The 25,502-nt window shown below is 37.1% G+C and overlaps 1 protein-coding gene across 2 annotated transcripts in view; it reads right to left on the bottom strand.

Moving 5' to 3' along the window:
* Positions 1-2,029: 2,029 nt before the first annotated feature.
* The window catches only part of PIK3CA (phosphatidylinositol-4,5-bisphosphate 3-kinase catalytic subunit alpha), a 40,369-nt gene continuing 16,896 nt past the window's right edge, over positions 2,030-25,502 (bottom strand). For both annotated transcript variants that reach the window (XM_042881081.1, XM_042881082.1), the window contains 18 exons: positions 25,166-25,416; positions 23,321-23,566; positions 22,398-22,483; positions 20,202-20,307; positions 19,090-19,242; positions 18,854-18,988; positions 16,427-16,551; positions 16,268-16,349; positions 15,622-15,786; positions 14,958-15,061; positions 13,528-13,699; positions 13,087-13,193; positions 12,505-12,626; positions 12,170-12,248; positions 10,499-10,669; positions 9,894-10,011; positions 9,583-9,734; positions 2,030-8,966 (listed from right to left, as the gene is read on the bottom strand). In XM_042881081.1, the coding sequence (XP_042737015.1) occupies positions 8,696-8,966; positions 9,583-9,734; positions 9,894-10,011; positions 10,499-10,669; positions 12,170-12,248; positions 12,505-12,626; positions 13,087-13,193; positions 13,528-13,699; positions 14,958-15,061; positions 15,622-15,786; positions 16,268-16,349; positions 16,427-16,551; positions 18,854-18,988; positions 19,090-19,242; positions 20,202-20,307; positions 22,398-22,483; positions 23,321-23,566; positions 25,166-25,416 (2,645 nt within the window). In that variant the 3' untranslated portion in view covers positions 2,030-8,695. The remainder of the gene's footprint in view (positions 8,967-9,582; positions 9,735-9,893; positions 10,012-10,498; positions 10,670-12,169; positions 12,249-12,504; positions 12,627-13,086; positions 13,194-13,527; positions 13,700-14,957; positions 15,062-15,621; positions 15,787-16,267; positions 16,350-16,426; positions 16,552-18,853; positions 18,989-19,089; positions 19,243-20,201; positions 20,308-22,397; positions 22,484-23,320; positions 23,567-25,165; positions 25,417-25,502) is intronic.

Below are 25,502 nucleotides of genomic sequence, written 5' to 3'. Positions count from 1 at the left end.
ACCAACCGTGCTTTTACCATATGGTCACGCACGATGAAGGCAAGCAGCACGAATACAAGCACTGTGGTCCTTTTCAAAGCACATTTCTGAGGGCTCAGAAAATAACGCGATTCATCTCTCTGCTCTTGAGAATTACCAATCAAACAAGATTTTAGCATCACTGTCTGGTTTGTTCTGCACTGTTTATCTCAGTTATAGGAGCCTGGGTTTCCTCCAAGACTGGTTTGGATGAAGTCCCCATAAATTAGCTACAGCCATCCAGTTGGGTGGACGCTCACATATTTCTGTTCATGGCAAAGTTTCCTACGTAAATACCGTGAATATGAAAAAAAAAAACACTTTCCCTAGTGCCCAGTGGAGGGCAGCAACACAATCCGAAACCAACCCCTCCTCCAAAATAAAAAAAAAAACACCAAACCCAAACAAAACAAAAACCAAGAAAACCAAACCCACCCAGCCCTTTTCTTTTAATCCAGTCCTCAGTGAGACACAATCATGGTAGCCAAGCCACTTTCACATAAAGCACAATGTATTCTTTGTGTTTTGGCTGAATTTCTCTTCCACAAAGAACAGCACAGCCCAACCACACAACTAAAAAGGCAAGACAATGAAAGAACAAAACGTGAGGATCGCCTTTGAAGTCATAGATACAGTTCAAAGCTGTAGGCACCAAAAGGTTTCATCAATGCTTTAGAAAGAAAATTCATCTCGCTTTTGAAACTGCCACATTCCTGAGATCTTCAAACAGATCAGGGTCAGATTTAATCATGCTGAACTTGCTCTAACTGGAAACAGAAGGAAGCCCAGGTGGAAGTAACCTCCTGGTTTAAACAGGCAACACAGGTCATGTTCTTTTCAATCAGCCGAAGTAAGAATGGGGTAAAGTGTTTAATTAAACACATAGCACATGGTAACTTTTACCTACCTGTGGCAGCAGAGGCAGACTGCTGTTGGGATGGGAGGCACTTCAGCTTTGAGCTTGCAAGCTGCTGAGCTAGAATATCTTGTTGTGCAGCCAAGAGGTGACAAATCTAGGCATCTTAGCTCCTTGTAGGAGGACTTGTTCTTTCCTTTCTGGAAGGCCCCAACCTGACTCACATTTCACAGAGAAAGCAAGGGAGCTGTGGAGCATATGGGTTTCAGGGCATCCCTTAAGGTTTGCACCCAGCAGACAACACCACTGATCAGAGAAAGACAGCACTTCTTTATATTCTGCCACCTCAGTCAGTTATTGGATACGTGAGGAGTACAGAACAGATGTCAGGCACCTCTTTCAACATCAGGTTTTGCTGAGAATAGACTGGGTGAAGTCTGGGAGATAAATGCTCTCTCAGGCCGCCTTTCACTTTTATTGACAAAGGCCTCTCCATATAGAGCTCCATTTGTGCTCTGAAATAACTGAGTGAACCAAAGACACGTAGTGGTGACCTGATTGCATCCTGATGCATTCCTCATGCCTCCAAAAAGTCAAATCCTCAGCAAGAGAACTCAAATGCCTCCCACAGTAACAGTTTGTTGGACATTGAAGGCTAAAATAAAACACAGAACTTTTGCAATTCTATTACAAGCCCACATTCTCACACTTGTCAATGTATAATTTCCGAAATACGCTTCTCACTTTTTAAAAGTAAGCAACAGATACAAAAATGCAACCTAGTTTTTATTTTTAAATATAGTTTTGGTGATGAAATATCTTCATAGTTCTCAAAATTAAAACTGATCAACTTCAGAGAGGCTTTGCTGCCATTCTGCTGAAAGGCTTCCACACTGCCTGCTCTCCTCTCACAGCTTTGGGACAATATCTGAACTAAGTCACTTATTCAGTGTATGCAACAGTGAACACCATGTGCAGTTAAGACCTCTCACATAGCTATTTCCATAAATAAGGCTAATTTCAGTATTTTTCCCCACCTAAGATAACAGATGTAAGCATTTTCTACCTCTCTTCAAGCCTTTCCAAGAAGGCCCAAAATACCAAATCACACCTCCACAACTCGAGCTGCTATAAATTCTCATTTCAGAACAAGTGTACCAACCATATTATTTTAATTTAGTTTTTAGTATATACAGTAACACTCAAAAGTGTGATAAAAACCCCAAGTAGTATTTTTTTAATTAACAGCATGTGATACAGACAATGGAGATAAATAAAAAGACTTTTTACAGTTCCCCATGAACATGAACTACAATTAAATGGCACAGGCCAAAGTTTGCTTGTTACTTGAATAGCACAGCAGAAGGGATTTTTTTTTTTTTTTAAATGTGCTGCAAGACTTTCTCAGTACAACAATACATGCATTTTACTGCATATCTTAAACTTGCTTTGGCCCATAATTACTAAAAATGTCTTGTTTTCTAGCTATTATACCACAGGACCTGTATTACAGAATGACATACACATCCCAACATTCTCCCCCCACCCCCAATAGTGGTTATTTCAAAGATAACTGTCTGGTTTTGAAAAGGTATTCAACACTGGTGGGTGTTTATACTCTCTTTTTTGATGCAGACATGAACTGCCTCTAGCTTCAATAAAGCAGCATAAGCATCAAGAGAATACATGCTTCTGGGCTCTGTCTATGCAAAATGCCAGCAGAATCCCGGTCAAGGGAGGTGATCCCTGATCCTCTGCTCAACACTGGGGACACCAAACCAGCAGTGCTGGACTCCCCAGTAGAAGCGATGTGAACATACTGGAGCTGGTCCAGTAAAGAGCCATAAAGACATGGGATACCTACAGTGAGAGACTGAGGACCGGGATTGTTTAGACTGCTGAAGAAAAAGCTCAAGGGCACCTACACATACCTGCCAGAGGGCGTAAAGAAGACAGGCGAGGCTCTTCTTGGTGCCCTACATAAGGAGGTTAGGCAATGAAATAGAAGGAAATTCATTCGAACATCAAGAAAAAGCTTTTAGTGGGAATCCTCCTCTCCGGGGTGGACAGGACAGCCCGCTCTAGCTGACCCTGCATCAAACAGGGCAGTCAGACTGGATGATCTCCAAAGCAGGCAAAGGGATTTCGGTAGTGTATGTGGCTATTCAATTAAAACTCGTAGAGATGGAATGGGGAAAGGAAAGAGAAGATGATACTCCCAGATGATGAAGTTACACATTTATATTCACACACATGCTCAAAAAATAAAAAAAATATAAATGTACACCACAGTGGCTGTAAGACAAGAAGAATTCATCTCTTTCTTCCCTTCCTCTCCCTCTTGCCCCAAACAAAACAGTAAGACAACTCAGGACAGCCTGGTACAGTTGATAATTTAGACTTTAAAACACTATTACTAAATCCTGGGAATTGAGCAATATATTTAGACCAATAAACAAAGCAGAATTAGAGCTCAGCTGTAAACATACACATCTTGGACCTCATGGATTGAACTGCAGCAGACGTAAGAGCCTCAGGAGACAGAGATTCTGCTTGAATCAGGCTTTCAGTAACTTCAGCAATATAGTTGTCAAGTTTAACTGGGAGTAATTCTAATACTGGAACAGGTTCCTAATTAAATTGATTTGAACTAAACGGTTCCTAAACTATTTTACAGCTACTGGGGAATTGGCACCAGAACTTCAGGAGTCAAGATAGTATATTTTCTGGCCTCCCTCATGCTGAAAAAAAATTGTATCACATACAGAAATGACAGCAAGGACACTTAAGACATTAATGCGAATCAACGGGAAAGCTAACAGCATTGCTTAAATTAATCTTCTTTTGCAAATATTTTAAGTTGTTCTTAGACTATGGGCATGTCCATTTTCACAGAGAGGGGTGTTGGAGAAGGAAGGGGCCCACCTCTGTACTGTGATCTTGTACTTTTGATTTCTATCTCAGAAAGCTCAGAAGTAAAGAATGCTGTACTCTAAATACTGCATTAACAACAACTGTATTTCTCCCGAGTGTGGGTTCACAAGTAGGAAGAAGAAACTAAGAGGTTTTTTTTTTTTTTTTTTTAAGGTAAAAAGCAATAAACCTCAAAGTCCCACAGATAAAAGCCACTACAGACAAAATTACCACAGTTATGAATTAGAGCTAAAAATGCTAGTTAATAAAGAAAGACTATTTCCAAATAAAACAGTCAAGGATTTAATCAGGCAGCTAGTACCCATTCCTATCATAAAGCAGCACCCTTCATACTGAATCATATGAACAAGTAGTCTGGGACTTCAATATACACAGAGCCTAATTCTGATTTCATTTACTGTTGTGAATCTAGAGTGTTTCTAATGACATCTGTGTTCTATCTGCACACAGAAATCAGAACCTCCCGAAGACCAGGGCACCTAGACTTGGTTAGTGTATGCAAACTGAAAACTTCTATATGCAGTTTCTAGTTGGCTTCTTTCAAGAACACAGATTAAAAACCAACCCACACACTGTCAACTGCAGGGCTGAGTGGTGAGCTACCCATCAGTTTGGACAGAGAACTTTACCCTAAACTGAGACAACTTTCAGCACAAAAAAGATAAAAATTCATTATTTGTATGAAATGTATATTACAAAATTAAAATGGGGATTCAACAAACTGCAATGATATCTACAGCTACATAGTATTAAAAAAACAAACGAAAGCCATATAAAACCAACAATGAAAGTGTGGTTCTTCTTTCAAGTAAAACAAAAATTGAAAAGAAACCATGGAAATTAAAAAAAAGATCTCAGAAGCAGCAAATTACAATTCTCTCTGCAATACCACACCATTTTCATTACCTTGTAATATTTTAAAAATGTTAAAGACATCAATAGAACACTAATTTCAGTGGCTTCATTTTCATGTTTTTTTTGAATGGGCCCAGCCCACATCTGCAACCTGTACAGACATGCAGAACAGGAGGAACTCACAATTATCATTTAGAACAGGTGCTGGAACGTGCCATTATTAAAGGACAAATTACATGCCAGTCGTAGAATGACAAAGAAAATGCCTCAAGTTGTCAACAAACACATGCTACTGACTGCTAAAGGGCTTTTAACATTTTACATGGAAAGGGAAGCTGAAAAACCAAACCAATCCTCCAGAAGACCAGCAGCAGGGTCAGCACATACAGAGTTCTATACGAGCTCAGTAATTTCTAAATTGTCTTTAATATGCAGGCTTATCTTCACCACAAGATACCAAAGCATTGACAGTTTTGGTTTTATTTAAATGCTTAAATGCCTTCTCTCCCCTCCCCCCAATTTATACTGAAATTATGTCTGAAAAAACCTGCAAATGCACTCCTTCTGAACAGAAATTGTGCATAAGTCAGAGGTGCTTTTTGAGCTGCCTCCAGGAAAGCAAAGAATGCATTTCCGAAAAAAAACTAATCAGCAGCAACCTGCTTGATTTGTCATTAAATCAAACATGACCAGCTTCACAATTGATGAGGCTAGTCTTTAAAGTGATATTTCACTAATTTCTTCCTAATGCTTTGCAATAACACGTACTGCCCAGACCTGGGCTCCTTGCTCCAGCAGTTTTCTTACAAAGTTTTGCAGGAACAATGTGTTCAGATTTAACTCAAGCCCAGAACAAGCTGCTTAGTGTTTTGTGCGTTTGATACTCAGAATAAAGGGAACATTTTCCAATGTCCATGAAGTGGGAATAATTAAAGAAAATAAAAATTCCAATTCCAAGCAATCCAAAACAATCTAGAGCTCAGTTACAGGTGTTTTCACAGTCAATAAGCAGATCTTATTTCAGATATTGAGAACAGATGACATCACCCTATTTACATCAACCTAAGTCAACAGTAAATCCATTATCTTCAGTGAATTTATATCAGAAAAGTGGTGTAACAAGGTAAGGTAATTAGTATTAAATGCTTTGAAGCTGGAAAACCTTTTTTCCCCCCTGAAACACCAGCAGAATGTTTTCCAAATGCCCATCTTGGTTACAGTAGGAACAATAGCTTTACGCCCATGATCTTCCCCATTAAAAAAAAGACCAACTATAATTACCCCACGTCACAGTATGTCTATATCACTATGTTTCCTTTCTTTTATTACTTGATGCCCATATGAACTTCCACAGCTCATGCACAGCATTTAGTTGCAGTAAGTTTTGGAAACAGAGCCTGATTCCTCATACCTTTCTGTTTGTGCAAAAAGGGTGCAAAACACTGTATGCTTGAACTGAAAGACATTTATACCCATATTTACACAAGTATATCATTAAGAAGGGGTAAAGTACAAAAGAAGGTGGGCTCATAGGATGCAAAAGATTTGAGTTCTCTTTCCATCCTGGTTGGAAAAGTCCAACCATCCTCCTATATAAAAAAAAAAAAAAGTAAAACATTGTTTCATTAATAGATAAATAATGATCATGTAGCACCTAATGTGGCATTTGTGCAACAATTTTACTCTGTTAAATTAAGAGTTATAGCCAACAGGGTTTCAGATTTTGCAAACAAGACAGTTTAAACTCATTGAAACAAAGCCATGTTTTCAAAGAGCTACACCATTAGTGTTGACTGCAAAGTAATATGTACAAAAGTAATTTTGCTCTAGAAAGTATGCCCAAGGTTAGCAGGAGTAAAAATATTCATATGAAGAAAAAGGAGTATGTAACAGTCAATACAGAATAATGGGAAGTCTGTTGGACTACTCCAAAGGGTTTAGTAGAACTAAGGAAAAAACTTCACATTTCCCACACTAGTCCTGGAACTTCGGTAGTTTTCACAAAGACACCTTTCCCCCCCACAACATCGTCAAATATCTACGTGTACAGTAATTAACTGCAAGAGCTCGACTATGAAAGGATCTTCAAAAACCAAAATCCTGGCTTTGCAATCCCCAAAGTCTTTCATAACGTAATTGATTGCACATTTTTAAAATATATTACAATTTGCTAAATTAAGCCAACCACTCATTACCTCATCAGTACAGCCTGCACAAAGTACAGTTTATTTATATACTTATATTCTAATCTAACACCAGCTGTCAGCATATTTTATATTACATGTGGTATTGCACTTTTTGAGTGGCACCTCAGTGTGTGTCTGGAAGTGAGTGAGTTGAAACCCCGAAAGCCCCAGACCTTTGGAATTCACTTCAAGTGCTGCCAATCTAGCAAGCTTAAAATGTTAGGGCAAACGTCACCCTCAGAATCATGGGTTTCACTAATTAAAAAAACAAAAAAACAAAAACACAACCTTTTTAGTAGTTAGAAAAACATTCCTACCTGAAGCTGTGCATGAGGGCAATCTGACATCCGTTTTACTCTGAACAGTTTCAAAAAAGTGGTGCCAATTTAATTGATTGCACACATCATAATTGTGTTGGAGGACAACTAGATTTACAAATATATATTACACACACACAAAACAGACAAAGCTATAAAATGCTTGGTAGCTCCACATGCTTTGAGCTAGCCAACATATCTGCTGCATGTTGAACTGCTTATTATTGATCATATTGAAAATTTAAACAGCTATTTCTGATGTATCAGTTACTGGATTAAACAACCACTTCCAGAGCGGAGGAAGAAAGAGGAGAAATGATGGACCCAAAAGTTGAGGGTTTAAACATACGTTCCTTGAATAGCCAGCATATCACTTCAGTAATGTGAAGAGTGTTGCCCCAGTTTTTACTTATTGTTAAAGAGTCTTAGGCCAAGTTCACCTCTGGCATTAGTGGGAGTGCCTCCCACCATTTCAATGGCACTTGTGTCCTCTCTCACCAGGGCTGAATTTGGTCCTGTAACTGGTCACCTTCAGTAACATTAAGGGAAGTGGGACAGATAGAACTGGGCTGCAAAATTAAAAGAGTGAATATTGGACAAATCATGTAAATAAAGAATATATATTAATAATAGTTCCTATTATATAAATAGCCTTTATAAAAAAATAATCTTTCAATAATTTTAATAACTCACCTTTTTTAGGTTCTTGGAAAACATGTATGAAAAAAATCTATTCAGTTCAAGTTAGATTAAAGCAAACCTAAGATGAACACTACAACTCTTTGTTGCACTAAACCCAATTCCGACCATTCAGTTTCCAGGTTAGTCAGTTTTGGGGGATGATAAGAAAAGTTTCTTTGTGAAGGCATGAATTGCACCCCTAGAAATACTGAGCAGAAGAAACACCATACTGAATGGGCCTATTTCCTACTGTTTTCTGAAACTGTGCAGATGACAGACCCAGAAATCAAAGGATCATCTAAACCCTATGTATGTTAATGCCTCTGAGCACATTTAAAAGGCACTGTCCTCTCACTATTTTTTAGATCTTTGAGCTTAAACTCCTTCCCTTCAAACTACACTGCATTTAAATATTAACTACCACTTGAACTTTCTTTCAATGCTTCTCATTCCAGCAGTTTCTACCTGCTGTACCAGACCTAAGGTAATATGTGATGGACTCTATATTCATGCTGGCACTATTTTCTTTTTCCTTCTAATTTATCCTATCAAATGAAAAAAGGAAACATTCTTCCCAAGTTTACCTTTTTGGGCTTAAGGCATAACATGAAGTCACACATCATACTAAAGCTTAATTTTTGAAGTGTACAATTTTAGTGCTATCTGAAACCCTGTTTTACATTGTTTTTCAACAGTTGTCTGAATAGTTCGTCTTTTTTCTTGCCATAAGTTCTAATATCATTCATGGTTTGTGCAATTCCTATGCAACCAGTCTCTGCTGCTAACAGGTATTAACAGTGTAGTACCCACAAAGCGGGCTATTAGTTCTCGTGTTCTTCACTTTCATTTCAGTTCAAAGCATGTTGCTTTATTGTGTGGAAGATCCAGTCCATTTTTGTTGTCCAGCCACCATGGTGAGCATCATTCATTTGCTTCATGAAGTACTCAAGAGCTTCCTGCTCAGTTTTGTCCAATGCAAGGGTCTTTCGAATGTACGCAATATCATCAAAGGACTGCAGTTCTGGCATTCCTGAGCCAAGCATCATGGAGAAGAGATTTATGAACAGATTGGCATGCTGCCGAATTGCTAGATAAGCCTTGTAACACATCTCTTGAAACCTGCAAGAGATAGAAAAGAAAAACCACACCCACAAAGAGACAACACTCAGTATATTGCCTTGTTAGATGCATTTTCTTTTTCACCTCTAAAAAGATTTTCAAGCAACTATATACAGATAAAAGGTTGACATTCATAGTTTAACAAAATCCAACAAATGTTAAGAAAGACATTCTTATCTTCTTTTTTAGATTATTTTAACTGCTGTAAGACTTAGTATTGGTCAGACTGGTACAAGAGTCAAAATTTCCAGCCTCAATTTTCAATTTATGCAAATGTTCAACAACTCTAAAGGGGTACACAGAGCCTTTTACTTATTTGTGGCAACGTTTCAGATCATAAAGCAAGTTTCCTGATCAATTGCTGTGAACAGTGCTTCCCTGGTGATCATCAAGGAGAGATACACTTCTGTCCCACACTTCTATGAAGTTACTGTTCATCCTTAGCTACTCTTCAGAATGCACTGAATACAGGAGCATTTGCTCTCTTACAGCATTGAGTGTGAAATGTCTGTTTATGTGAAACAATTAAAGGTCACCAGAATTGCATTTTATGTTATTGCATGTTTATTGCACGTTACGTGTTATAGAATTTAAATGGTTTTAGAAAGGTACTTACCTTTCAAACTCCCTTGTTTTGGTGCATTCTTGGGCTCCTTTACTAATCACTATTAAAAAGTCCTGTGTTAAGACAAAGGGCACACGCTCTCTTTTGTAGCCAAATTTCTTCTTCTTGTGGTCAAGGAAGTGGCCAAAGTCAATGTGAAACAGCTTGGAAAGACAAAAAGGTGTTTTAAGATTAGTAATTCCTCATTTAAAGGATGTAATTGTAAAATTGCTCATCCCTCATATTTCAGTTTTTTTTTTAAACAAACATCAAATTTAAAGGTTATACTGGGCTATCTATGTACTTGCAAAAATAGATCTTACTTGTCCATCATCTTTCACCATGATGTTACTGTTGTGGCGATCACCAATGCCCAGTATAAAGGTAGCAACACAGTAGCCAGCACAAGAACGTGTAAACAAGTCAATAGCTGCATCATACCTATGGAAAACAAAGAAAACATATTGCTACATACACTCTAATAATACAAAATTATCAATTCATTTATTTAAAAGGTATGAACCAATTTTACCATTTTCACTCAATGCAGTAGACTAAATTCTAGACTTTACTGAAGGAAAAAATTCAGCATACACTAGACATAGAAGTACTTACAGTTAAGCATATGGAACAATAAACAAGCTGTTAAAATGACAGCCTGTCTTCTAAAGACAGGGACGAGCTTTCACTTGGAGGAACTACAGTTAAGCCACGTCACCTTAATTCTGCCTTCACCTTGCTTTACTGTTGAGAAGTCATACGACTACTCAAACTCATTAAATACAATGAAAATACAAATAGGACTATTAGGCAAATGAGAGCAGGGAAAAATACAGGCTATTTCCCATTTAGATACATTTTAGTTCTCTTGAAGCTTCCATCAAAAAGAGCAAGTGAACAAGGAAAACCCAGCAACAAGAAATCTCACATTTCTCCTTTGTTCTTGTCCTTGAGCCACTGATGCAAGGTATGGCTGTTGAACTGCAATGCTCCCTTTAAGCCTCCTTTACACTGAATCTGCATGATCGTATGAGAACTTCTCACTACCTCAATGAGTCCCACGCAGTCACCAATAGACAAACAACCGTAAGGCAACATCCTGTAAGAGAAAGGATTTTTTTTTCCAATAAAACATTTTAAGACAGCGAGCAAAAGGCGTTGCTTTATGATCTTGACTACTCAAGTGTTATGTTATTGACTTTAGGATATGAAAATCTGATTTAATGTTTTACAGGTGTGTTATATATTGTCACTGGTCCTGTGAAAAAAGCATAATGGGCATTAGTCCTGTAACATGTATCCACTGTATCCAAACCCTGTATCTACCAGTGTTACTCTTCAGTTTTGTATCAGGATAGAATTTTTCCTTAAACTTTTATTAATGCATTTTTGGAAGCCTTGAGAATCCACTGGAGAAGCCTCTTAAGAAAGCATGCAGGATAATTTGACAATATCTATTCAACTATATTAAAACTGAAATACTGGAGTCAGAACCTAAGCATTCAGAAAGTGAATTTTAGGACTTATGAAGTCCTTTGCAGAAGTAGCAGGTAATACATTGTGTTGCCAGCATGGAATGTTCAAAATGCGTTTTCAAGTAGCACCTGCACATAATACAAAATTGTAATTGGAATCTATAGTCAGCACCGTTATTGTTCATCCAGATATTAATGGACTAACTATACCCAGAAAGCCATTTACTCATGTGCTCTTCAGAGTTCATAAAGTACTCCGTAATCTGTAAGTGAAACTCAAAGGATAGACTCAGTAACTTATTTCTTTTAACAAGTAGATATTACTTGTTATCTCCCCCTTTCTCCCCTCCCCACAGTTCTCTGCCCCATCACCAAATCTGCATTTCTTGTCAGTTTCATTTGAAACATTTTTTCTGAGAGAAGTCAAAGCAGTCTTATTCAAACACTAAAAGTAACAACCATTATCATGTTTAACACCCTCTCTTAAAAGATTTCAGAGTCATGCTTCTAAGGAAACCCTTTTCTCTCCTGAACTTTCTTTCCTTATGAGGGTAAAAGTATCTCTCACTAATAGAGGAAAACAGCCTTCTAGCTACACTGGAACATCAGTTTTTTGTGATAAAAAAAAAACACACAACAGCAACACAAATCAGCAACAGTTAGTTTGATCTAAGAAACTGGAACACCAGTGCAGTGAGCAACCAAACCAGCAGCAGAGCTAACCACTGGTGTTGCCATGGAGGTAAGCTTCTCTGCTCTGGTTTATAAGTTGTTTATTTGCTGAAGACTGTAAGTTTGATAACCTATTCAAAGCAAATGCGACAGATACTATCAGCAGACTACAGGGTGGCTTGTTTGTGTGATTGTAGCCATTCCTGATATGTAGATCCCTCACAGCAACTTAAATGAGACAAACATTTTTCAAACCAGATTGGTAACTTCACAGAACCCAGTTGTTTAGCTAACTGAAAGTTATAAAAAATCCTCTTTAAAATATACAAAAGCATTTGTACTTATTGCATTTTACTTACTACCTTTGAGTAGTAGAGAAGTATTCTCTAGTAACAAACCAAAGCATAAACCATTAAGAACAGAATTGCTTAAGAATGACCTCTAATGCTTACCGAAGATCAAGACCTTGGTTTTGCCAAATGTTTTCCATAATTCTAATTATCTGAAGTGTCAGCATGTCTTGACGTAAGTCTAGAATAATCAAATAGATAAGACAGCAAGTTTCATAACACAGGATACTGTCACATCTTACTTCTTTTAGAAATAACCACTTTTGAGTGGTAAAGTGTAATAAGGTTCATATAGATGAATGGAGGTTTTATTCTCTCAAGAAAAGAATGGCTGGTAGGTAGGTGAGAATGAACATGAACTTGTGGTGGCAATTTTAAAGCTGTTTAAAAATACATAATATTAAAACATAACAATGGAATTGTCGTGTGACCCTTACCATCTCCATTTTTAAAGATTATCTCATTGTTCTGAAATAGCAATTCAGACATAATATCTGGGTTTTCCCAGTTTAACCACAGGGGTCTCTTTGCAGATGACATTATTCTGCACTCCTCAAGCCTATAAAAAAAGATATATATGAAATAAGGATATTTAGATTCTCATATTGTGTTTCCATGATACTATTACAATCTCCATTTTCTTCAAAATATTTGAACTGGTATCAAATTAAGTAATGCACGGAGAACTGAAGATCTACCACTGTTTTCATCTTGAAATTTACATTAGTAACTGCAGTGCTAGTCATTGGCTAGCCACAAGTGAAGAGTTAGCTACACTCATTTTTCCTTTGGCAGCAAGTGTTCCTTACACATGGAAAAAGGGCCACAGCTCTTACCATCTAACAGGAACAGCAAGCTATCATGTTGTTCTCTAATTTATTACATCATTGCACTGAAACTACTTCACTTAAATAAACCCAATATTTAGTATGTTAGCATTTAACTGTGATGTTGTTGATGTTAACCTTACTAAGCATTTACTTAGTTATCTGGGTACATTTCAGAACTGAAGACAATACCGAAGATTTCCTAGTTGATGAGCAGGATTAAGAGGAGAGATAAAGCCTTGTAAAGCATCCATAAAATCTGGACGTCTCATTTGTTCAACAAGAAACTTCATCTGCACCTAAAAAAAATTACATTCAGATTGTAAGAACACTGACTAAATGTAAAAGATGATAAGAATCAGGTTTCAGCTTTTGTTTTAAGCATGGTTTTGCACAATTCCACTATCAGCAACCCTGCTTTGCCACAGGTTACACAAATAAAAGCTCTCAACTCAGGTTCCATTAGCTTAAGAGACAGACAATAGCAAGGTGCACACAGAATACTACAGCTTCAAAGATACTACCTACTGAAGTTAGTAGTATAAATACGTTTCTAATTAATCCAGTAAAATAGTTCTAGTGATTCCTACGACTAAGTCACAAAAGTTTTGATGTGTGGACAGCTTAAAATACCTTCTGGGTCTCATCTTTCTTTTCCTGCTTGAGAATATCTGTGAGGTTAATCAACTTCTCCATAGCCTCCACCTGCCTGCTCAGATGCTTTAGGTACATTCCACACGCTCGACAATAGGACTCCAGAAGTAAACCAAACCTCTGACTTACAGTTTTATTGTGCATTTCAGACCTACACAGAGAGGAAGAACAGTTACAGCTTTAAGACAAGACCACTTACAGGTGCCAAAAAATGAAACTATACTGTAACACCTTTCTGAAGGCTGCCTATGGGTCCTTCCCAGTTACGTAACTTGTGTTGGCCTCCCACAACTCATCTCATTTTGACTTAACTGATCAGCAGAGTTCCTTACTTTTTACAACTAACCCAGCAGCTTTCACCCTTCCTTTTCTCTTGACCCCATTCCCCTTCTTGCTACATCCTGTCCTTCTCTGTTAACTTTATTCAAAATCCATGCTTGTCAAAAAAAAAAAACAACCAACCAACCACTAAGCCTCCAGTTTCAATTCAAGTTCCACCTTTCTAAGCAGTTTAATCTTCTCCTTCTGTTATTAATCCCAGGCTAGTTACTTTGTTCTTAACTACTCTCAAACTTCACATCATTCTACATCCCCTCATATAAATTAGTCAGCCAAGATATTCCATTATCCTTCGTCATTATTAAAACAGGTAGAAAAAGATTTCTTATTTCTATGTCTTATCTTCAGTGTTTCATCTTAGAACAGCATTTTCAGATGAGATCTGGATACAACTCAGAATGCTGAAATCTGAGTTCTATTCAGCCTTCTCAACAATAGAACTTACGAGAACCCCTGCTATACTTAATATAGAAGAACAGGGATATTTTGGCTATCAATCTCTGTGGTCTTTATAAGAATTTACGAACCATAATTTTTCAAAGGTTTATCTGGTCTAGTTGTGTGACTTGCTTTGGGCCTCAGCTATTTGTAAATGCACAAAGATGTTACAGCCTTCTAAAGACAAGTCTGCAGAGATAGGGATTTTTCAGGAACATTTTCCCATGGCTTTCTGGCTTAACTTCAGAAGTAGCTCAGTTTTGGAAAAAACTGCTCAGAAAGACTGGTGGAAGGTTCTAGAACAGAGATCTGTTGTAAGTTGTAAGCAGCTAATAATACAGGAAGCTTCCAGCCATCTTAGACACCCCTGCTTTTAGAGTAACTGCTATTAGAGGAAAGAATCAAAATGAAGCAGATGATATAAAGATTCCTAATCTATTACTAATTTGCTTTAAAAACTGCAAGGAATGCATTCTATTATCAAACTATGCATTCAAACTCTTAAAATAAAGTTTGCTTTTTAATTGTCGAGTAGTAATATTTCCCAAAAGAAAAGCATGTAGCATATGGAACTTTTTTTTTTTTTAAAGCTTGTAGGAATCTTGTCACTACTCAAGATTTATTAAGCTTACTTTAAATGCCAGAAGAAGAAGTGTCCTATCCGTTGATTGGTCAGTGCCTTCTTAAGTAAAAATCTCACCAGCTGATTATCTAAGTACTGTTCATATTTCAGAACCTAGTTAAGGACAAAGAAAATTCGGAAGAAAATTAGCTGCAGTTATTTTTGCTGAAGAGCATATAGATTAAGACAGTTAAATAAAACACAATTCAAGTTTGATATAAAAAATTTTTAGGCTGCCTGACCTTGGTATTTTGATACACACATTAGCATTTAAAGAATATCTGCTAACAGAGCGCACAGACTGCTTTTATTTCAAAAACTTACCATCTGATGCTTCCCATACTGTTACCAAATATTTTAGCTTCAGCATGCTTAACACTGTAAAAAAGATGCTTCTGTTTGTGTGTCACCATATGCAAGACAGCTGAAACAGTTGCCTGTTCCAGTTGGTAGAACAGTTCTGCATCTCTGCAGAATTTCAACATTTCATACCAACACCAGAAACCAGAGCACAACAGAAAAGTAACTTTCATATTTCAGAGCTCCTCCTTATGTAATTTGCACTGAAAACAGGATTCTTACATTTTCCACAATGTCTTAACTTTTCTTGTATTTTGAACTTGCATAATTATCAAATGTACATAAGGCATCAAGAATACCTAAGTGTTATATACCTGTACTAGCTGGATTAAGTACTGAGACAGCTTGTCATCTGTTAAGTACTTCTCCAGACACCGAACTGCAAAGGCTCGCACCATTGGATCTGGATAATTGCAATCCAAAAGCTCCATTGCTTGCTCTGGCTTGATTGGAGGCCAATCTTTCACCAAGCAGTACATCTGTGGACAATGAAGTCCAAGGACATTATATACATTCACATTGAAGAGGAAGATGTTGTAATACACACCCAATAGACAGTATAACCACACAAGCTGCTGCTGAATATAAGCTGTTTGTCACTCACTTCTAAAAAATAGTTTGGTATTAGTGCCAGTTTGACTTATTTTATCCACTCTAAAACTACAAAAACAAAATCTCATATTGAAATAATACTCAGCATCATAGCAAGGATTCCAGTAATGCCACCAGAAAAAAGCAAAGACTCAGATTGAACTTAAGAATGAGAACACAAAACCTTTCCTGGAACAGACAAATGGATTGCATACAGCAAATACAAAACAATCAACTAGTTAAAGAGGCAACTCAAATTATCTGTTTTCATTCAACATATCATAAAAACTTATGTTATTTTACAAAAAAAATCCAGATTTTAAAGCTTCTTCAGAACTTAAAACTTCTTCAGTGACATTCGTTTGTTACCTGAGCCACTTCATCTCTAGAATTCCATTTAACAGACAGAAGTAATTTGGGCAGAATTTCCGGGGTATTTACGCAATAGTGTCTGAAAAAGAGAATGAAGGTTGTTTGTACAAAATGTCATTTTTGTTTTGTGCATTCGCTTTTGTTTTTCCTCAGTACCTGTGGCTCCAGAGGAAGTCCTTCTCTTGCTCAGTGATTTCAGACAAAGGATCCCGTGTACATATGGCTCGCAGTTGCTCCTTGTCACTTTCTCTTAATTCATTGTCTCTAGCTATTCTATTACTCTGCAGAGAGAAAGTGGTCCATTAACCCTCCTCATTCTACAGTCATACAACGTAGAAGTACTCTCACAGCACAGGAACATTTATACGACACATTATACCACTTTGTTGTTTCCTTCTACTATAAGTGAGGACTTACAAGCTTAAAATAGAGAAATTGAAGACTAGGCCTTTGATTTTCTATAACTGCTTTTATTCACTGCTGGGACAGGAAGTACAGTTCACCAGTCAGCTTTGTGGAGAAATAGTAGTTGGCATGTGATGAACAACAGCAGCCTAGCATGGCACAAAATGAAACAGGTCACTTCTGTCTCCAGTTTTGAGATTTCTAAGAACTGCTGAATGGGCTGAAAGAATCAGAATTGAAAAAGCAGAGTACAGGAGGGTAAGGCTAGGTAAGTAAAGGTAGAACACTGTAGGAAAGCTTGCATAACAGAATGACGAGAAAACATTAGCCAGAACTGGTGTAAAATACTCCCTAAAGAGCAGAACTAGCTAAAATTTCAGCATGTACTAAGACTTCCTACTAGAACCAGCTAAGACCAATGACAGATATTGATACTACAGCTTAAATATTTCATAGCCAAGTTCAGTTTTCTTCTACATCTCCGATTTCTTACTTCATATTTATTTTTTGCAAAGCAACATTGAAATGATGCAATCTCTAACATCTCCATGACAGAATCAATTAAAAGGGAAAAAAGCTTAGGCTGCATTACTGTGTTTATACATAATAAAACTGTAACAAACAAGTCTGACACTTAAGATGAAGTATCCAAAAAGTTTCCAAAAATTACATGCAGATTGAACAGTGTTATTAAAATGAACTCATTTTGACTTCTGTACAATACTGACTTCTACAAAAAAAGAAAAAAGGAAGAACAATCAATTTTATTAATGTTCAAAATGTCTGAACTGTAGAATGCTTCAAGAATAGAGAGAAAAAACACACAGTAATGATCTCCTGTTCTACATTTTTCTTATTTCCACTAAAAATATACAAAGCAAGAATGAGCTGGGCTTTCTCAGCTAGTTTTATTGATGGTGATTTTCAGCTGACTGAACTGGTACTTTGGAAAAGAGCCATCTGCCTGGCTTTTATAGAAAGTCAAATAAACACCAAACAGAAACTGAAGAAAGGAACAATCTGAAGTTTTCAGACAAGAGACCAAGGCACCTCTTAAGAGGTGAAGTGTATTATTTCTAAGAATACAAGCAATACAGCAACAGTTGTCAGATTACAGCAACATGGCATATACTACAGACTCAGTTCTCTGTATTCACGTTCTCGTGACATGTTCAGTCCTATCACACAGGACAAAAATATTCCTGCCTTCAAGCTTCCATCTAACGCTATTACTTCAGAGCTTTTAGCACCTTTACCTGCTAGCACTGTGATAGTTGGCATCTCAGTGCACCAACATGCTCATTTATTAGCATTCTGAAGCACATGGACAGGACTCAAAAAAAAAAGAGGGATTCAAGACTGCTGTGTTGCCACATGAAAGTTTCCAGAACGTATTCTAAAATATGTTTATATATGCAGTGCAAGTAGCAAAGCTGGAGGCATTCAGTAAGGATTGTTTCATGTCCAAAGTAATAATGAACTTATATAAATTACACCTTATGCAGAGTGCAGTAATTGATTTTAAATGCAGTATAATGCACTTCATGGTAACCAAAAAGTATAGTTATGTTCTCTGCATTATCACAAACATCTGTATAGAAATCATACTTCAGTGACTGCTTGGCTAATTTTGACCGTTTCAAGCAAGCATTCTACAGCTTTCAGATAAGGCTGGGCAATGCTCAGTACTCTAGTATCTGATTTGAAATATATACTGTATTGCCTCTTACCTCCCTAACTAAAGGGAGCGCTAAGAGTAGCCATAAAAACACACAATACTTGAATATAGAAAGCCTGGGCCCTCAAACCTGAAGATACCGCAAATTTAAAGGGAACAATCACAGTACAGTTCAAACCTACCAAACATTTAAGAATTGGGAAAGGATGAGTAATGAAAGAATTTTCTGCAGATGAGCCTACAAAAAATGGAATTGCAATAAAGAAAACAGTATCAATGAATGAAAATTACAACTTTTCAGAAGTTAAACTGAGTAGTTCAGACACCTGAATCAATTATTTAAATATACCAAAAACATGCTTACAGTTAGCATGGTAGGACAGTTTCTTTTCTAAGAATTCTAAGATTAAGATAATCTATCACTAGCATACTGTGGAAAAAAAAAGCAGCAAATACTTTGATATTTTAGTAACTATTCTTGGAAAGCAAGTTCTTCTTACCAGTCCCGCATAGCTGTAATTAAAGCCCAGTTCACGTGAAATTGTCCAATTGGCATGTTCTTCAATCACTGTCATATCTGGAAACTTCACAGGATTGCTAAACCAATCAAATTCCAGCTCTAAACATGGAGTTTCCTATGTAAAGGGAATTTAGATTACTTCTGTTGAATTTTACTAACTAGAATATAGCATATTTTGAATATACATTCCTGAGGAGGCAGTTCACATGCACATACCTTATTCGGATTTGATCCAGTAACACCAATAGGATTCAACAAATCCTCCAGTCCATGGGGTACTGCCCAAAGATTCAAAGCCATTTTCCCAGATACAAGAGTGTCTGTGTAGTCAAACATGTTTATATTTCCCCAAGCCAATGGACAGTGCTCCTTAAAGAGGTTAAAAGGCAATTTTTCAGTTTCTACTTCTAATTATCAGATATACATTTTCAAAAAAGAAACATTAAAAAAAATAATAGGGATTCACCACAGCTTTAAATACTTACTAGGTCCCTCCCAACCAAATATTTCTTATTTCCATCTGTGCAGTAGAGAGATGTTATCAAAACCAAGTTATTCTGATCTATCGTAAAATAAACAGCAGGCTGCTTTCCACGCCTTTAAACTCTAGCTGATAGTAAACCAGCAGGTCAAGTAAAAAAGATAAAATTACGTTAACAACGAACGGCATGCTTTGAGTGGACTCCTTTGCTACTTCAAGCAGTTTAGGATGGGGAAGGACAGAAACAGAAACTGGACTTCAGAAAACAGTGAAGTACATAACCTTGCTATCATGAATACCACTTTGCATGGGCAATTGAAGCTGGCAGTAAGCAAACAACTAAAGTAGTATCATTATATCAGAAATTGCTTTGTGTTTCTTTTGGCAACACTTGTTCAGGTCCACTTTTGTCTGATAAGCCACATATCTAGCACACCACTTCATTGTTGTGGAACCACTGAAATTGATCTCTGACATCAAATCTCTGATTGTGAGTCACAAGAAACAACATTCTTATCTACGAGCAACTTGTTACATTTCCAGATTAGCAGAATGAAAGTTACAGAAGTTGTATTATTCCTATGTATTCAGACCTCAAAAGACTACCACTGAGTTTTCCGACCAGCAACACAGTACTGATATGATTTAGTGTTGAATGGGCAAGCTTCTTTCTGTGGTTTAAAATAACACTGACAAATGAATGATACATAAGAAAAATCCCTATTTTAATCAGATTCAAATCAAACATTGCATTGAGACTAATTACCAGAACAGCAATTGCCAAATATCTTCCCAAACTTTGCGTAACCTCTGCTTGTTAGTTTACTAAAGCTATGAAGCACTTTACCTCTTTAGCACCCTTCCGGCCTTTGACAGAACAGATAGAAAGGCAGAGCCGAGCAGCACGTGGAAGATCAGGAATGTACATGTCATACAACAGCCATTCATTCCATCTGCAACATTTAAAAAGCAGATTAAAACCAGCTGAAAGACACTGTGTTAGATAACTGCATGCAATCAACTGTTATACTAAAAACAATGTTATACCCCTAAAAATAATACTGTTAATTCCTAAAAGTAAAACAAGATAAAATGTAACAGAAATCTAATATTTCTGATGTCTGGCCACATTTCTCTTGTGCACAATAAGCACTATAAAGAATAACAATTTTATTTTTGCTAATATATTATGCTTGGTATAATTAGAACTTGACTGTAGAAAAATGTTTTAGAACTGCAATTTACAGAGCTAAGCAATAAAATGACACATTGCTAACACTTCTCCTAAATTTAAGGGGAATTGTTGAATATATGGATGACATTCCTCAGCAACAGTGATACAAAACAACACTGCTATAGCTGCATAAAGAAAGGAAAACCAAAATTGCTAGCAGCAATTGGACACTTTCCAAAAGCTTGCTTAATTCTACTTGACTGTATTAACTATGTTGCTTTTAAAATGGTAAATAAATGCAATACGAAGCAATTAGCAGTCAAAAGGCAAGGAACTGCAAAATCACAGCAGACTGAAACATGTTACCGCTTTAAATGACTGCCTATTGTATCACTAATTGGAATACAGTCTCATTTAGTTGTGAAAGTAAAGGTTTCCTCAAATCCTTTTTACATAATGACAGGTTTGCTATCCCACAAGCTTGTAATGCATTAGCAAAACAGTACTCCATAGAAGGAAATAAGCATTTTTTCACTGCACTTATTCCTTAAGCACTCCAGAGCCTGATACGCAGTCACTGTTTCTCCTACTTCATTACCATATAGTCCCTCCATCGTTATGTAGTAGTTTGAACATGAATAATCAAACTAGCGCTTTCATTCTGCTCTTGGCTCTGTAGTTCTATGATAAGACTGTTGAAATAACTCAGATATCACTCTATTTATCATAGTAATAAGAGCAGAGATTAGTTCTAGAGGAATATATGTTCATGAACTTCTTTAAGAAGTTCTTTAAGAAGAAACTTCTTTAAGAGGAAGGACTTCTCCCTCAACATGCACAACTGTGCTTTTGAACTGCTAAATACAGTTATTTTCTCAGTTGGAAGTAGCAGCAGCTTCCAAGGACACCATTAATTTTTTCTTACGTGTTACTTTCAAATATTATGTATCTGTGTTTAACAGCATCCATGTTTTCCAACCATGTCCTTGACCATCTTTCCCATAAAATTCTCCCTCAAAAACAGCTATGCTTGAACAAGAAGTTTAACCATCTGTGGGATAAGCAGGAGGATTAAGCTATTTTTTCTAAAAACCTGCATGTATCATTGTGCCCTCTAATGTTAATACCTAATCATATTTACAGTAAACACTCTGAAACCTCCAAAGACTTGAAGGCAGACAGAAAATGCAAGTCAGAACTTATTTTTGAACACACATATCACATCTAATCCTAGCGGATGCTAACATTTCACACCTCTTTATTCAGAGTTACAGGCAAAAATTCAACCTCTTAAATATTTGTTCTCTGTATGCTTACATACACTCATATAAAGCTTCTTTTTGCGCACTAATAGCACTTTAAAGTTCATGGGATTTATTTATTATTTTTTTTTAATGATAAAATTCACAGCAGGTCAAATCTTCTGGAAACAATCAGCCCAGACCTGGCAGTCACTTTCACATTACCAAATGATTCCCATCAGTGCTTCTGCTTTAGCACATGCTCTGCAACCACACTGGAACAAATGTGTGGATTGCATTACATCACATGGCCTCTTGCTGATGTTGGAATCTGAACCTGCAACTGGAACACCAGCTGTAGATCCAAAGTAAAAAACAGAGCTAGACTGCCCAGAGCTATGCTGATTTCATGGTACTAAACAGTAATTACATAGGAGTTTCAGAGGCAATCATGAATGTTTATGTAAAACAGACCTGGTCAATACAGGGACTATAAATGTTCTTCAGCTAAAGGATTGCCAGCAATGAGATATACCTGAATAATGTTACGCAGTGCCTTCACTTCTTCAATACTATAATTCATAGTGCCCCAAAAGTCAGGTTCTCTACAGTTTTTCTAGTATCTTACCTGGGATTAGAACAAGGTACCCTCTGAGTATTCACATTGTCACATAAAGGTTCTCCTCCATGGTAGATACCTGTTCTAACGTAGATCTGAAAGTAATGTTAATATCAGTACTATTTTTGAAACTCCACTATAAACAAAGTTTTCATTCCTATCAACATACAGTATGATTACAATACATTGCTTTCTCCTTTCTATTAAAGAAAACACCCATCAATACTTCACCTCAACAAACAAATAAGAACAGTTTCACCACCACTCCTCAACCCAAATTTATTCATGCTCTTCAAGTATGTAAGTATACTCCTATGGAAAAAAGAAAAAGGTTTTGATCTTTTTCCTCACTACTGTTGTAGAAGTACTTCTTAAAAATACACTAATGAACTTGAAAGGAACTTCGAAAAACAAATTGGAATGACGAATTCTTTATGAGCCAAACCACAGAGAGAAAAAAGACCAAATAAATTCTGGGTGAGGTAGAGACTTGCCATATGACTTCAGCAGGACTAAGCTGCACACGCCTTTTCTCACTGATCTTCTCATACCTCCCCTTCTAAGAACAAAGCTAGCAGCATGCTATCCAGCATCTTCTCGTCAGATGTATTCTCACTTACTGTACAATATGCTTGAATATGTTCATAGTTCAAAATGTGGAAGATAGCACATCTATTATGAACTCAGCTGAAATAAACTAGAGCACTCCTTTAGCTGTGTATCACGATCCATGCATTTTTCAGAAGTATACAAAAACATGTGGATTTTAGAACATGGCTCTGTTTTTCAGAATAGAGGGCTGAAATTTAAATAACAAAGTGGTCTAATCTTCTAGCATTAGAAATAACACCTCTTTTCTAATGTAATTATGGAAAAGAGAGAAACCGTGTGTGTCAAAAGCTACATATAATGCTATACAGCATTTGCCTTACCTTGTCAATGTCTCTAATGTTCACATTCACATAGGTTGCACAGAGGATTCTTATTCTGAGAGCACTGTTTATAGTCCAGAGCGATTTGGCTGTAGCTTCTCCATTCATGTAGGGTGTAGCTGTAGAGATACGCCTGGAGTAAGATGGCATTGTAAAGGTATCCAGTGGCAGCTGGGTATATAGACTTTCTTTAGCCATCAGCATCAGATTGGGCATGCGACCAAGCATTATACAACTTCTTATGTACTGTAAGAAAACAAAACCAAAATTTAGTATATTTTCTAAGCGCATGGTCCTGGTAATCATTACCTAAAAGCATTCAGAATAACATAAAAATAAAAGCATACTTAAAGAGCTCAGGTCTGTTCCTTTACGTAAATCCTTCAGTGTTTTTTGTTGCAACATTCAACAGTTTAAATACATGATGGGGTAAAATGGCACAGCAGTACTTCAAACAGATTTTTGGAGGCATGAACGATGCCTACAACAGTTGAAGGCTTAACTGCAGATACAGAACAGAGCTGGCAAAGACAAGTGTCTCGTAGGGCTCTTAAGCTCAGGCACAGTGCAGAGAACAGTTCCAGATTAGGGATGTTCCCAGAAGCAGGTTAGCTATCGTCTGCCTTGCATACTGCTGTTATAATGTACTGTACCAACCTAGCACATGTGCCTCTAACACTCCTAGCCACAGTTAGAAAAAGAACAGGGAACATGCAGAACTGTTCATTTTTTGTTCAGAAACTTTTCAGCTTTACCTCTTTACACTGATCTTGCCGCACTCAAGCCTGTATTGTGTCTGCTAAGGAGTGACTGCTGAAAGTATTTCATCTGGCAACAGTACTACAAAGTGTTAAGATAGGGTCAGCTCTGGACTGTAATTAGTAAGCTCTTCCGTGGCACAGAAAGGCATACCAGATACTTTTGAAGCAGCCACACTAGATCAAATAGGTTTAGTGTTTGATCTCATGACTGCACAAAATTAGTCACATATGCCTGCACTTCTTCCCCAGCTTGCATAATATTAAGTTCCTTTTCCCAGTATAAGGATCCCCCACCCCCCTTATCTCCTCCATAGCTCTGAAGAGCAGACTGTCAACCATTTTAGATAGAGGAATGGGAGCTGTTATTACAACAGTAGGTTTCTCAGAGAGATAGCAACAGCAGTCTGTCAGGAAATATACAGGGTAACATTGTCTACTTCAGAAAGGACTGCTCTCAGGCTCTTCTGCCAGTTCTGCTACAGGTACAACACTAAGAGAACAAAGGCACTGAAGGATGGGTAGCAACAAGGAAGATTTAACTGATAAATATGGTATTGGAAGTTTACCACTCCCCTTTCATGAGATCAAGAAGTTTACTGATGTAATCAACAGTAAGCCAAGAGAGCTTGCTTATTTTTTTTCCCCAACCCCTAAAGCAGGGAGGGAGAAGATTCACAGAGTAATGATTGCCTCATAACTCAACATCCAATTTAATTTCTTTTTGCATTGCATCAGCCCCATTCAAATGTTATTCATCTCTTGCCATCAGAAATGTAGTATACTTCTCAGAGAACCTACCACTGATTTATTGCTCACGTTAGAGCAAAGCTGCTACTGCATTTTTTTTTTTAAAGTTGAATGAATGACGTAAATTCTACTTTAAATTACCTTCCCTGGCCACATACTGAAGCACATACAGCAACAAATACACTCTTGAGTCAGATACATATAAGCCAATTACCCTAAAGAAACAGATTTTTACTTTCTTTGTTTTTGACTAGATATAATGAGACTGATCACTTTTCTCCCACACACATTAGGATTTTTTCAGTGTACTTTAAAATGAGTTCATTATGTTACTCACCTTATACTGGCTCAGAGGATATTTTTCTAGCAGGTATTCATCACAGCCGCACACTTTCAAAATATACTTCCCCTGGTACTCCAACACGCAGAGCTTCAGTTGTTCAGATGACAGCAACATACTTCGTGTTTTCTTCCTAATTGCTTCAGCAATAACTTGCTCAGGCACACAGTCATGATTGATTTTTAAGGTGTACTTCTGCTTATCATTGTTAGGTGAAACTATTACCCATATCACCACTATTATTTGCCCTAAAATAAATACAAAATGTTAGGCCTATCATTTTCAGCAAACCATCACCCCTTCACACCCTAAAGAAACAAAGCCACATAGAAAT

Source organism: Lagopus leucura, unplaced genomic scaffold (genome assembly GCF_019238085.1).
Source record: "Lagopus leucura isolate 7727_CA_CO unplaced genomic scaffold, USGS_WTPT01 Super-Scaffold_100029, whole genome shotgun sequence".
NCBI classification, from domain to species: Eukaryota; Metazoa; Chordata; class Aves; order Galliformes; family Phasianidae; genus Lagopus; species Lagopus leucura.
The sequence above is the reverse complement of the archived record's forward strand: the minus strand, read 5'-3'. Positions and strand labels throughout refer to the sequence as shown.